Here is a 13401-nt window from a genome sequence, read left to right on the forward strand (position 1 = left end):
ATGCAAATCCATTATGTCATTAATATGCATGGTGAGAAAATGTGTGCATCAGATATCTCCAGCGTGTGTCTGTGACACATAAATGTGTGTAAAGAGAAAAGTGTGTGTACACAAAACAAAAATGCCACCATAAGCTAAAACAAACATAAAAGTGCAAAAAAAGCAAAGAAAACAATAAGTACTGTTAATTATTATCACTGGAACAAATTTGGTGGGTTTTTTCCCCCCAAACTGACAGTTTAATTATTCTTAAATTCCTGGACTGGGAATGGAGTTCTATTTTGACCATAGGAAAATAATCACTAGGACTCCAAATTCATGTTTTGCAGCAACATTAAAATCCATAAAAATTGATACCCTCTGCAAAAGGTTAGACTTTTTGGCCTGAGATCTAAAGCAGAACAGTCTGAATTGCACAGAGACAGGTGAATCTTTGCAAAAAGTATAATAAGTTTGAGACTTGGAGTAAAAAGTAACCAGGACACAAAAATCATGGATACAATATAAAAAGAAGAGAAAAAAAAGAAGTCCAATTTTTACTCTTTGGACATGAATAAGTGAACTAGCCAATAAAAAATAGTCTTTTATACACCTAGGCATCTGACTAAACAAAAATCTCTTGGAAGCAGACGTATTTGGCTGCATTCAGAAGTAACCCCAAAAATGCTTTTTCCTACCACCATTTCAGGCAAATTCATCTAGGGATTAATGAGCTGTTGTTGTTGTTGTTGTTGTTGTTGTTGTTGTAGGGTTTAATGCCATTTTTCAGCACACGATAGGCTATACATGGCAGCCAGTATTAATGGTGGAGGAAGAACCTGAGAAAACCCTGGAAATAACCACCAACCCAAGAGAAGCTACTGGCAAGCTTTCTCACATACCCACATTGGCTGAATCGGCAGTGATCCATAACGGAGAGTACTTTAGACCACTCGGCCACTCAGGGCCCCAGGATTAATGAGTTAAGAATTGTCTTATTTGAAAACTTCCAATTTAAGCTCTATGACTACATATCAGTAAACCATGACAATGAACAGGTGTTCTCAATGTCACTGAATTCCTAGATAAGATGTAACAACTGTGCTACTGGATGAATTGGCTTGGTCACTTATTTTGCTCAAACAGGGCAAATGTTAAATGCCCAGGAGAAACAAGCTCACAGGTGCCAGAAGTTCAGCTCTTTGAGTAGCTCTGCACAATTTATATTTTATGGTACTGTTAACAATAACCATAAGGATGGAGGCGTTAAAGACTATAGATGCCAATCACGTGTCTGGGGGAGAAAAATGAATCATAATCCACCTATTCAGCACTTACAAAAATCTTAAGCATTAATTTTACATTAAAGTACTTGTAGATGCCAAAAATTCAAGATGGCTAAATAAACAAGTGAATTCCTGGAATTGATATCCCAACTTTTCAATGGAAGTACAGGATTGTGATGCTGGTGATACATTAACTGCATAAAGGAGAATTTGAGAGAAATATGTGGAAGCTAATGAGGGTGGCTCTAATAATCAGAGGCTATAACTCTGCTAAATGATGTAGAATGCTGACAGTCGAACTCAGTCAAGGTCTCATCAACAATATCAAGCTGAATACCGAATTCAGATGAAATCCAATAATTAAGAAAGGAAGGTTGCACAGCTCCAATTTAAGATCTCCACTTTTTGAAAGGTTGCACAGCTCCAATTAAAGATCTCCACTTTTTCAATAAAGGTTGCACAGCTCCAGTTAAAGATCTCCACTTTTTCAAAGAAGGTTGCACAGCTCCAATTAAAGATCTCCACTTTTTCAAAGGGTGAACAGCTCCAATTAAAGATCTCCACGTTTTCAAAGGTTGCACAGCTCCAATTAAAGATCTCCACTTTTTCAAAAGCTGAACAGCTCCAATTAAAGATCTCCACTTTTTCAAAAGTTGAACAGCTCCAATTAAAGATCTCCACTTTTCAAAGAAGGATGCACAGCTCCAGTTAAAGATCTCCACTTTTTCAAAGAAGGTTGCACAGCCCCAATTAAAGATCTCCACTTTTCAAAGAAGGTTGCACAGTTCCAATTAAAGATCTCCACTTTTTCTAAGAAGGTTGCACAGCTCCAGTAAAAGATCTCCGCTTTTTCAAAATGGTTGCACAGCTCCAATTAAAGATCTCCACTTTTTCAAAGGTTGCATAGCTCCAATTAAAGATCTCCACTTTTTCAAAGAAATGTGGGAGACAAATAGCACTGTACAGTGAAATCTAAAGAGACAGAAACCCTCTAAAAACTAAATCATGTTTCTACTCTAAAATTCATTGTTAAATTAATAAAAACATAAGTCTCTGCTGAAATGACCCCCCCCCCCACTTAAAAAAAAAACAAAAGGAAATTTGGGGTCCAAAAATCTACCTAAAACTAAAAGCCCAGTTGGTGTAGTGTCAGATTGGTAATCCAAGGGACACCAGTTTTGATACCAACTTTGGCCAGCCCAGGTCAGCTACCCGTGTCCTTGAGAAAAGCACTTAGTTCTCATTTCCTTGTTATGATAATGTGTTGAAACTGCTTTTAAAACCAACAAAACCAAAGAAACATACTCACTAAAATTAAACCACAAAGCAAATCTTTAGAACATTTAGCCAGACAATGGTCTTTAAACTGCCTGCTATTATTACATTGCTATCTTTTTTCCAGGCACTATTCCAAAGTCCTAGGTAAAATCACCCTACTCCAATTAGTACTTCGTTAAAATTTTTAATTGGAGGTCTAGAATAAAATCCAACAACATCCCAGTCCAATGTCTTAGTCACCCTGATCATCCTTCTCTGACTTGGACCACGACTCATGGACTTCAGAGTCAGTAGGAAAGAAGGAATCTGGTAGTAATAGCAGGTAAATATTATATAATTAAAATTAGTCACTCCCAGGTGAAATTATACATATGGATATAGTTCACAATACAGTAGTCCCCGTCTTATAAGGCCACCCCTAATGCACCAGGAAAGTGGCCTTATAATGCGGGTGGCCTTTCTAGAGGGGGATGACAAATGTGAATAGTAAATACATATGAAAAAAGTCACAAGTGCATTTAATTTTAAATATTTAATATTTTAATTAAAAAATCACATGAATGATGTGAAATAAATGTAAAACAAACTTTGTCATCATTTGCAAAAGAATGCTATGAATAACCATTGATAGTTTTAATTAAAACTGTCTTTATAATTATGTTACAGTTCACATCATCTGTCACTTTGTTGGTCTCACTCTAAAAAAAAAAAAAAAAAAAAACAGTCTCGTCACATTAAAAATATCCTTGCTGTCATATCCCCTGCATATTTCGTTTAGTCTTTTGTTCCAATCTTCGACAACTTCATTATTAACATCAGCTGATTCGCCACTAATGACAGAACTCTTGATATTGTGTCGCACTTGAAATCTGTGCAACCATCCGTTACTTGCGATAAAGTCGTCATATTCCAATTCAACTGACAAAATTTTTGCTTTTTCTTGTCTTTCAAATCAGCATATAAACGTCTCCTGGCTCAAACAATCTTCCTTTCTCCGTCCATTTCACCTTTCCACTTCTGCAGAATTGTTTCATTATCTTTTACGATATTGTTTATCTGAGTCTTCCTGACGTTATTTTTCTGCGACATCCCCCCCCGTTGAATAACTTTCATGTTCTCCTCTAAACTGAGAATTTTTATTTTTCTCGATGACATATTGATCTTCTTGCAGTATGTTATTCATGTTGCGAACTACAATACTGATAAAACAATTTTGTATGCATCTAAACAAATTGCCGTGTTTTTAAAGGAAGTGATCTTGTCACGTGATTCGTTAGTCGCAGTCTGGTACCCTATTGGTTTTATACATTTCTTTACACTAAGTGAGAGAAGCCAAAACGGCTTCGATATGTACCATTAACATCACGCAGATTTGACCTCGCGGCCGCAAGGATTTGTAATTTTGACAATTATTGTCAGCAGTAATAGCCACTGATTACCAAAGTGAACAAGCTCAATATCTTACTAAGGGAAGCCATAAAGGCTATTAAACCATTTTCCTGCTGACTTGGGTATTGTACATCGATACTGCCACTTCTCAGCTGTTACTACTGTTCGATAATTGTAATCTTAACAATTATCACAGTGACTAAACTGGACATCTTATGATAACACAGCAGTAAGGCTAATTGGATAATATGTACGTACCCTTTTGTATGGATTAAAATTTGAGTCTTTCTCGGTTTTTATGGAATAATATTGGCTTCTCGTGAGGCGTAAATGATATAATATTAACCTTAGTGGTAAATGTACTTTACTCAACACTTCTTTCAGTAACGAAAACCTGACATCGGCAAACAGAAATCGGATTACTTAACATACGTCATGAATACAATACTGGTTCTGGATACATATTCAAATAAAATGCGGCCGCTTGTGAGGGGTAAATTTTATAATTTTGCACTAATATGCTGGCCGCTGGTCACGTTAGGCGGGTGGCCTTTCGCGAGGGGTACTTTTGAACACAAACTCGTTGGTGCCAACGGATTCTGGCCGTAAGGAGCGGGTGGCCACTGGTCAGGGGGGCCGTTCAAGAGGGGGACTACTGTACAACGCCTATGGTACAAAACATTACTGATACAAATACCAACTTCATGGGTTTTTTTCTTTTTAGAAGGTTTTTCAGTGACAAGTTGATGCTGTTTTATATGTGTTGACATATGGGTTGTATTTCTAGCATGCACATTACAGACTTAACTTACCATCTGTTCATGTGCCATTTTCATCCTGACAAGATAAAAAAATACTTCTAAACAAACTACCTGTTAGGTGTCGGTAGTTCTTCAACCTTGTAGGCCACTTTATTCTGCTCCATTTGACCAGGCGCAGGACTCACCCTGCTCACCACGTTCTTTGTTTTGCAATGCATGAATGGTTTTAAAAAATTGCAAAATTCAGGTCTTCACATAAATTTGAATGGCATTATGGTGTTATCCTCAAAACAGAAGACATTATGCAATTTCCTTGTGCAAGGAAAATCTTAGTTAGAACAAGTCCGTGTATAGGAGTGGAAATAACTAATAATTAAATCCTTCACAGAGTAGTACCTGCAAAAGCAAAACAGCTGCCATGGACTGTTATGTATATTTAATATGCACTGTGTGCCTGACCTTTGTCCATGATTGAGGATAGACTTTTGGTGTCTACCTGCTCTATGTGTGTGTGTGTGTGTGTGTGTGTGTGTGTGATTTTTAACATAGCTTTAAAAAAAAATCAGTCATATTGCTACAATGTCTGCAATGTAACAGTTTATAGTGATGTCTGGCACTGAGGCATCGTGCTGCAGACATATTTTTGTACTGGATTGCAGAACAATGCCTAAAAAGTAGATCTATATACTCACCTTTCTTTTCTCTGCATTTAGGATTTTATTAGTTTCCTAGAAGAAAAAAAGAAGAAGAACTTAAATAAACTCTACTCACCTCTGGAAGTAATGAAGACTCTTTAAAACTGCATTTACATGAATGATCAATCAGATTAATATTTGAAGATGCTTTGTCTCTCCTGTGAACAGTGTAACCCAATCCTAGGTGAAGAAATTATATCTCAAGGAACTTTGGGGTAGTGGTGCAGTCATCTCATCAGTTTGGGAGTTAGAACTCTTTGGGTTTTCATGTTTAAACCAAAATATATTCTAAATTCTCTCCTACTGTCAATATTCTATTGTTTGTATGCTTTTCACATTTGCAATGAGACTTCAAATTCTGTTACTCATTCATCTAGCTGATGTTATTAAAACTTTACAAGTCCCTAGTGATACTAATTGTGGGGACTGTAGCTCTACAAGTCCCTAGTGATACTGATTGTGGGGACTGTACCTCCATAAGCCCCATGTTATACTGATTGCGGGGACTGTAGCTCCATAAGTCCTAAGTTATACTGATGGTGTGATTTTTAAAGCCAAGGTTAAATGCATATACATTTTCAGCCGAGTTGCCACATCTTGAATTTTGTTTAGCTGACACTTGTTCTACTGTTTTTTCATCGATTTTAACTAAAAAAAATAATACTATATCCTACAAGCAATGGTCTTTCTGTTTCAAGTGATTGTAGGTGCAACATGTCAAAGCATTACATTCTGAGACTTATTTTCAATTACTGTGACTGGTATGCAAGTCAGTCGTTTCATAATGGTACATCAGTATGATATAAGATGACTGCAGCTACTGTTGATCTAAAGTCCAGCCAACATAGCATCCACTGACTGACATGCTAGCAATCCAAAATGAGGCTGAGTACTAAATGAGCACATAAGCAAACCATTGACTGATTGATTGATTTTATTTTTAACGGCGCATCAGCACTGTTAGGCTATTTAGCGCCAAACAAAATGTTCTTTGCATAATCTTTAAAAATTATAAAAGGTCCTATATCGACCAGCGATATAGAAGAACAAATGGGTTGAAATTAAAACGGTAAGATGGTAACGGTGCAAAATAAACAACCAGAAACCTTAATGAATAGTCTTAATGAACAAACCCAACATTAAAATACAACTTTCAGGCTGGCTTCTAACCTTTATTTTATAAAAAAAGCTTTTATTTTTTATTTATTTTCTTTCTTGATATCTATGTCAGTAGATTTGTTTCAATGATATACGTTTAATTTGAAATTCAAGCACTTTTCAAAGACTACTGAAAATTTCAAGCGCTTTTCCAATACTTTTGAGTCATCCTCACATTTAAGCACTTTTCATGGTAACCACAATTTTTTAAAAGGCATTTTCAAGGTAACCACCAAAATTCAAGCAATTTTCATGATTGTGAGAACCCTTATTTTGGATCTAAACCAATTCTTTATAAGAAGAATGGACTGTATTCAACATGAAATAAACAATTTTAAGTTTCAATTATTTCTGTTGTCTGAATGCAACTGCAAAAATTAAAATGACTAAATATTTCTGCTTTTTTGTACTTGTGGTATAATGTTGATAAGATGATTTCAACTGCAAACTGTACAGACCAAGATTTGCCATCACATAATGCACCAAAGATCGCTGCAGTTTGCTGTAAGTAATCTGTAGAACAAAAAACACACACACTCTGATCTGCACTGCATTATGCGATGGCAAATTCTGATCAATGTTATTGTGGTTGGACTCTGCATATGTACAATATGTATAACAGGTTAGTAAAGCTGGTATAGCAGGGAAATTACAAAATACCCAATATAGCAGGGAAATTACAATATACCCAAGTGTTATTACAACTGTGTTAAAAAATACCCAACTCTTATTACAACTGTGTTAAAAGCAATCAACTGTATCACTAACACAGAAGTGTATCAACATTGTAAGCTTTTGATATAAGCAAAGTTGCAGTATTCAGTGAAAACTTCTAAGTGTCTAATTGTTTTTAGTTTTAACACAGGAGCACTTAAATGGTTTCAAACATACCATTTTTAATTGTTATATGTTGGTAGTATACTGTTTTAAATGCTGAATCACCTTTTATTTTGCAGAAAAACTTGTTAGAGTTTAGTTTCCAACTGCAAAAAATGCATCTTGATCTGAAAAATGGTGTAAAACAACAAAAGGAATAACAGTTAATTTGTACAGGAATTTATTTATAGATGAATTGATGGATCCAGCATGAATAAACACCATCTTTCAAAACAGGACAAATGAAAACTAAATGCAACTATTTTGGATAACCAACAAATCTCTAAATACTTTTAAGTTTACATGTACAAAGAAAGCAGAGATGTGCCTTAATTCAGATTGTTATTACAAAAAGAATTACTAAACAAAGAAAACAGAGGTGTGCCTTAATTCAGATTGTTATTTACAAACAGAATTACTAAACAAAGAAAGCAGAGATGTGCCTTAATTCAGATTGTTATTGCAAAGAGAATTACTAAACAAAGAAAACAGAGATGTGCCTTAATTTAGATTGTTATTTACAAACAGAATTACTAAACAAAGAAAGCAGAGATGTGCCTTAATTCCGATTGTTATTACAAACAGAATTACTAATAAAAGAAATCAGAGATGTGCCTTAATTCAGATTGTTGTTATTACAAACAGAATTACTAAATTTACCTCATCACTTTCTGAAGAGATTAGATCCGTCTTCTTCTTCAAAGTAATTTCACTGCCAAAAAATATGAAAATATTGGCTGATGTATAACAAATCCATCTTACATGAAGGAAAAAAAAAAGTTGTAATGGCAGTATGGTCTGATTGCAAACCATGCAATTTAGGTCAATGCTTGGATTATATTAATGACAGTCCTCATCACCACTGATCTCAACTTATAGGATCATTACTGGATCCAGATTTTTTCTGGAGTTAGCCTGAATTTTCCTCAGAACAGAAAATGTCTTTTCAGTGTCGGCATTAGAGTGTGGCAATGGTAGTATATCTCTATTGAGTTCTCCAGGAAGATTATATTGTTTCCTAACTTTGAGAAAATTCAGGCTGTTTACTGCTTGCCAGAATTTGGGAAGTTCTAACAAGCTACTTTACAGGAATGGCAGCATGTATATTCATGTCTGTTTGAACTTAATTCCAACCAACAAAATTCTAGTTTCCAACAATTACTGAATTTAGTGTGATATTTTGGTTGTTTTAATTTTGTTGTTTTACTACTGGGAGATTACACACATTTAGATATCTAGACAAAGTACTTTAAATACTGAAGCCACACTAACTTGTTGCATGCCACCCCACCCAAGTCCATTTGCAATAACTAATCCAAAATAATCCATTAATGTATTTAATCCTTTCTGAATTACTTCTGATCAAAGTATAATCCATCATGACAAACGTGAAACACTGAAAACATGCTGCATGCCAAACGAATCCAAGTAATGTTAACTCTTTTATGCTTTTCATGCTCTTTAGTAAACCAACCATATTTAATTAATGGGTTCTGTGCAATAAGTGATGATATATTCCAAATATGAAGTGACTTGAGTAATGGGTTACTGTGCAATAAGTGATATTATATTCTAAATATAAACTGAACTACATACACCGCTCCCTCGATAACTCGCGCCCGGATAACTCGCAATCCCGCTTATAACGCGGTGTCCGTCTTGGCTCCCAATTTTTTCCAGAGAATATGTATTTAAAATATCTTTAAAATATGCTGAACATTAAACAATTACGATAAGAATTGATAAATTAAACCTTGATACATTGCTCGTTTTATCATCGAAAATGGTGATTAATGCCTGTAAAAATATAATCCATATTTTGAAATTTGCAAGTTCTAAAGAAGAATTAATTTCAGAGATCTCGAAAACGCTTAATTACGCGTATTTGGACGCCAATTTTTGATCTGGGACGCAGAAAATCACTGAGGCAGGAGTCCTCCGTATGCCTGTAATAGGGAAAATTCAAAGATTTGCAGGTCCTGTTTCAGCCACCTGCTTTGTGGGAAAATGTGTTGATCAGTTAACTGTGCTGATATTTACAATGACATAATTCAGTGACTGAAAGACGCTTTGATGTACTGTTGCCATTTTATAAGAGTACATAAAAAAAAAAAAAGGGACATGATGCAACAGCTAGGCGGCTAGTTCAAAGGCTTTAACTGGTGGCCGAGTGAGAAAATGTACTGATATTTAGTGATTAAATTCAGAGGCAGAAAGACCCAGTTTTAAAATCCTAGCGAGACCTCTGTTTAAAGATATCATATATTATGTAAGTTTTTATGATAAATAGTTGTCAGTATACTGTAAATAAACAGTCTGGTGAAATAGCAATCAATGAAAACTTCTGGTAAATGCTAACAGGTGGCAAAAGAGAATGAAATAAACACCAATTAAACGTCTTCCTGTGTGAAAGTCACGTTCTAATTCTTTAATTCCGTTTCAGTGTAAACATTATAATCACAACATATTCTGTTCATTGAAAACATGAAAAGAGTCAATCGACCGTCACATCAAAACCCGTGAGTACTTCTGTGAGAACCTAATTACATGCCGGCTTTGTTTTGATCAACAACTTGGGGAAGTGTTTGTTGCATTAAAAAAAAAATCGATTACAAATTTACAAGAGACCTGGGGTGCTGGATTAAGGGTCTTGGAGCTGCCTTCAACGTAAAGCAAAACAGTAACAGAGATAGCGACGATGATAGTAACTTTCAAGGTTTCAGTGAAACTGATGTCATTAATGCCTAGGCTGTTTGGGAGAAATTCGTACAGCCTCATGGTCCTGAGATGAGCATTTCTCTTGATGATATGGAAGAGTGGATTTGTGCTGACAATGATTGCCCCACAGCCGAATACATGTCAGATGAAACTATAATTAATTCTATAACGAACAAATTTGCAGCAGAAGACGATTCTAACTGGAGTAACACAAGTGTTGAAAGTGATGCAGACGCAGATGTTGCACCCCCCCACCCCTCTGCACAGGAAGCAATCAAATATTTTGATATTGCCATAAGGTGGCTGGAGACCCAAAATGTTGACTACATAAAGCTCATGCAGTTGAGAAATCTGAGGGATTTTGCTCGGCGGCAGAGAAACCAAGGAGTAACACACAAAAAAAATTAACTGATTTTTTCAAAAAGTGAATTGATATTTGTCAAGTGTGGCACAAACGGCAAGTATTAACTTGTTCTAATTTATGTTGTTTTAAATTTGTAGACCAATTAAATATGTTAGTACTGATTAACCCTTGTTTTTTTGTTTTCCATTTTACTTCTATCACATTCAAATCTATCTACCTATCTATCGTTCGATCGACACTGTTTCTCGAAAAGAGTCGATCTTTTGTATATAAAAAAACGTCTAATTTGGATCAAACAATAAAACTAGAATGTATCCAATTCAACATAAAAATTAGTGACATAGTACACAATGTGTGAAGTGGTACACATGTTAAGCGAACGGAAACCAAGTGGAATAATGTTTTCGATGATCGCCTCAATATACTGTAATTTATCCTGAAATTAATGTTGCCCTATGAGGAAATAATAAAGTACACAGTTATGAAGAGATATTTATTCACAGTTAATCTCAGAACGATTATAAAGTGAGTATTCAACAGTATAATCTGCCAACCCGCCCCCCCCCCCCCATATTTTTCCTTTATGTCGTCAATCACTTTATTGGTTTTGGGCTTATTTTATAGGTCCCTCGATAACTCGCGCCTCACTTATAGTGCGGTCGATGTTTCTGGACCCCGATGTGCGCGAGTTATCAAGGGAGTGGTGTAATGGATAACTGAGCAATAAGTGAGGGAACAAATTTAAACCATTGATACACGAATCAAAACATTGATATTCAAATCAAAACATATATACAAACACCATCTAAATGTGAGATGCCCCTGTCCGAGGCGTATACCACAAAATAATAATAAACACCCAAATTCTGTTAATAATTTATACAATGGTTAGAATGCCTTTATCCTACAGCTGTAATGCAATCTGCAAGTTTAGATTAAAAAGCTTGACAAATTTTCCCCCAGCCAGTCCAGGCCAAGTGATTTTAGAAAAGTGACTTGCTCTGACCAATTTTTTTTATCTGTCCTCTTTTTAATCTTTGGAATTTTCATGGCCTTGTATGTCTAGTGTTTCAGCTTGACTAAGGAAAGGAAGCATCTGTAATCATATGGTATGAAAATACGGTACTCTTCATTTTACTAGGTACCAGATTATGGACTGCAATATAATGATATTTGTATGTTTTGGTGTATTGTTGTATATTCCTGCAATTTCTGTCTTTGAAAATGACTGCTCATATATATATTTTAGTTGCCTTTCATCACAACACTAGCTAATTTATATTGTTTATATTATCCAATTTAGAACACAAATTCTTCTGATTAATATCTTACATAAGCCCCAACATCAGAAATTGTCAAATGGCATTTGAACTTGAAAACAAACAAAACTTTATCTCAGTATACAGAAATTGGCAATTAATTTTAAATCTGTAATAAAACTATATACAAGTTAGAATAATTAATTTAAAACTCTATAACAAAAATGCTTTCAATAATTATTCGGAAAATGTGAAAACTGCAGAGAAACAATGATTTAATGCAATCATACTTAGCAATCAGGGAACTGAAACTACTGATGGCCTGGAAAGTATAATACTACGTTAAACAATGGATTAGCATAACTTGCAAGATACTGATAATCCTGTTCCTTTTATGATCAAAAGCAAATGCCAATATCTCTCTAAATACATGTGAACTTAATTATATGTTTCCAGTTGTAACAGGACTATATCTCTTGAAAGAGACTTCAAAAAAAAAAAACACCCTGTAATTTAGAAATAATCTGACCACATATACTCATATCACTAATTATCAGTTGACTTGTCTGTGCTTGGTGAAATAATCATTTTATTCCAATCATGATAAACAAAGCTACTTTTTCCTCATTTACCAATGCTGATCAAAACATTTCAGCACACCATATTGGTGCATTCTAAAAGTTAACTTACATTTCATGAGCAACACCCCATATGCTGCTGTCATTCTTGGGGCTCGGTATGTCATTGAGAACATCTGCCAGGTCCTTAGGTATGCTGAGCACTGTGCGATTTAATGACCTCTCTCGTTTATCTGTTAAAAAACCCAATAAGTACCATTTATTTCATATAAATCTAGCACTGAGATTTAATGACCTCTCTCGTTCATCTGTAAAAAAAAACCAATAAGTACCATTTATTTCATATAAATCTAGCACTGTGCAACTTAATGAACTCTCTGGTTTATCTTTAAAAAAAACCCAATAAGTACCATTTATTTCATATAAATCTAGCACTGAGATTTAATGACCTCTCTCGTTCATCTGTAAAAAAAACCAATAAGTACCATTTATTTCATATAAATCTAGCACTGTGCAACTTAATGAACTCTCTGGTTCATCTGTAAAAAAAACCCAATAAGTACCATTTATTTCATACAAATCTAGCACTGTGTGACTTAATGAACTCTCTGGTTTATCTGTAAAAAAAACCCAATAAGTACCATTTATTTCATACAAATCTAGCACTGTGCGACTTAATGAACTCTCTGGTTTATCTGTAAAAAAAACCCAGTAAGTACCATTTATTTCATATAAACCTAGCACAACGATGCACTGTTGCATATCCCTAGTTTTCAAATGCATTTTCAATGACTAGGCATAATTTATAAGATCATAAAAAAAAATTCTTCCAAAAAAGTCATCAATCAGTAGATCATAAAATTATATCAAATACAAGCATTACACATAAAAACTGAAAATAAATCCTGAAAAGATCACCTTGCAGTGAAGTTAATCTTAATAATAATGAATGCCTGGGTCTGCATGTCATGCCCACAGTCAAAGTATTGCAGCAAAATATGTCACCTTGACCCCAAGGTCAAAGGCTGAATAATCAAGTTACATAATTGTTTTAGCTTTA

At 34.9% G+C, this 13401-nt stretch overlaps 1 protein-coding gene across 2 annotated transcripts in view; it reads right to left on the minus strand.

Annotated features, from left to right (window-relative positions):
• The window catches only part of LOC149794416 (uncharacterized), a 159077-nt gene that overhangs the window by 97929 nt on the left and 47747 nt on the right, over positions 1–13401 (minus strand). For both annotated transcript variants that reach the window (XM_089968612.1, XM_089968611.1), the window contains exons 12-14: positions 12454–12574; positions 8083–8134; positions 5386–5421 (exon numbers count right to left, since the gene is read on the minus strand). In XM_089968612.1, the coding sequence (XP_089824738.1) occupies positions 5386–5421; positions 8083–8134; positions 12454–12574 (209 nt within the window). The remainder of the gene's footprint in view (positions 1–5385; positions 5422–8082; positions 8135–12453; positions 12575–13401) is intronic.

This window comes from Sinohyriopsis cumingii, chromosome 8 (assembly GCF_028554795.1).
Source record: "Sinohyriopsis cumingii isolate HCF-2022 chromosome 8, ASM2855479v2, whole genome shotgun sequence".
NCBI classification, from domain to species: Eukaryota; Metazoa; Mollusca; class Bivalvia; order Unionida; family Unionidae; genus Sinohyriopsis; species Sinohyriopsis cumingii.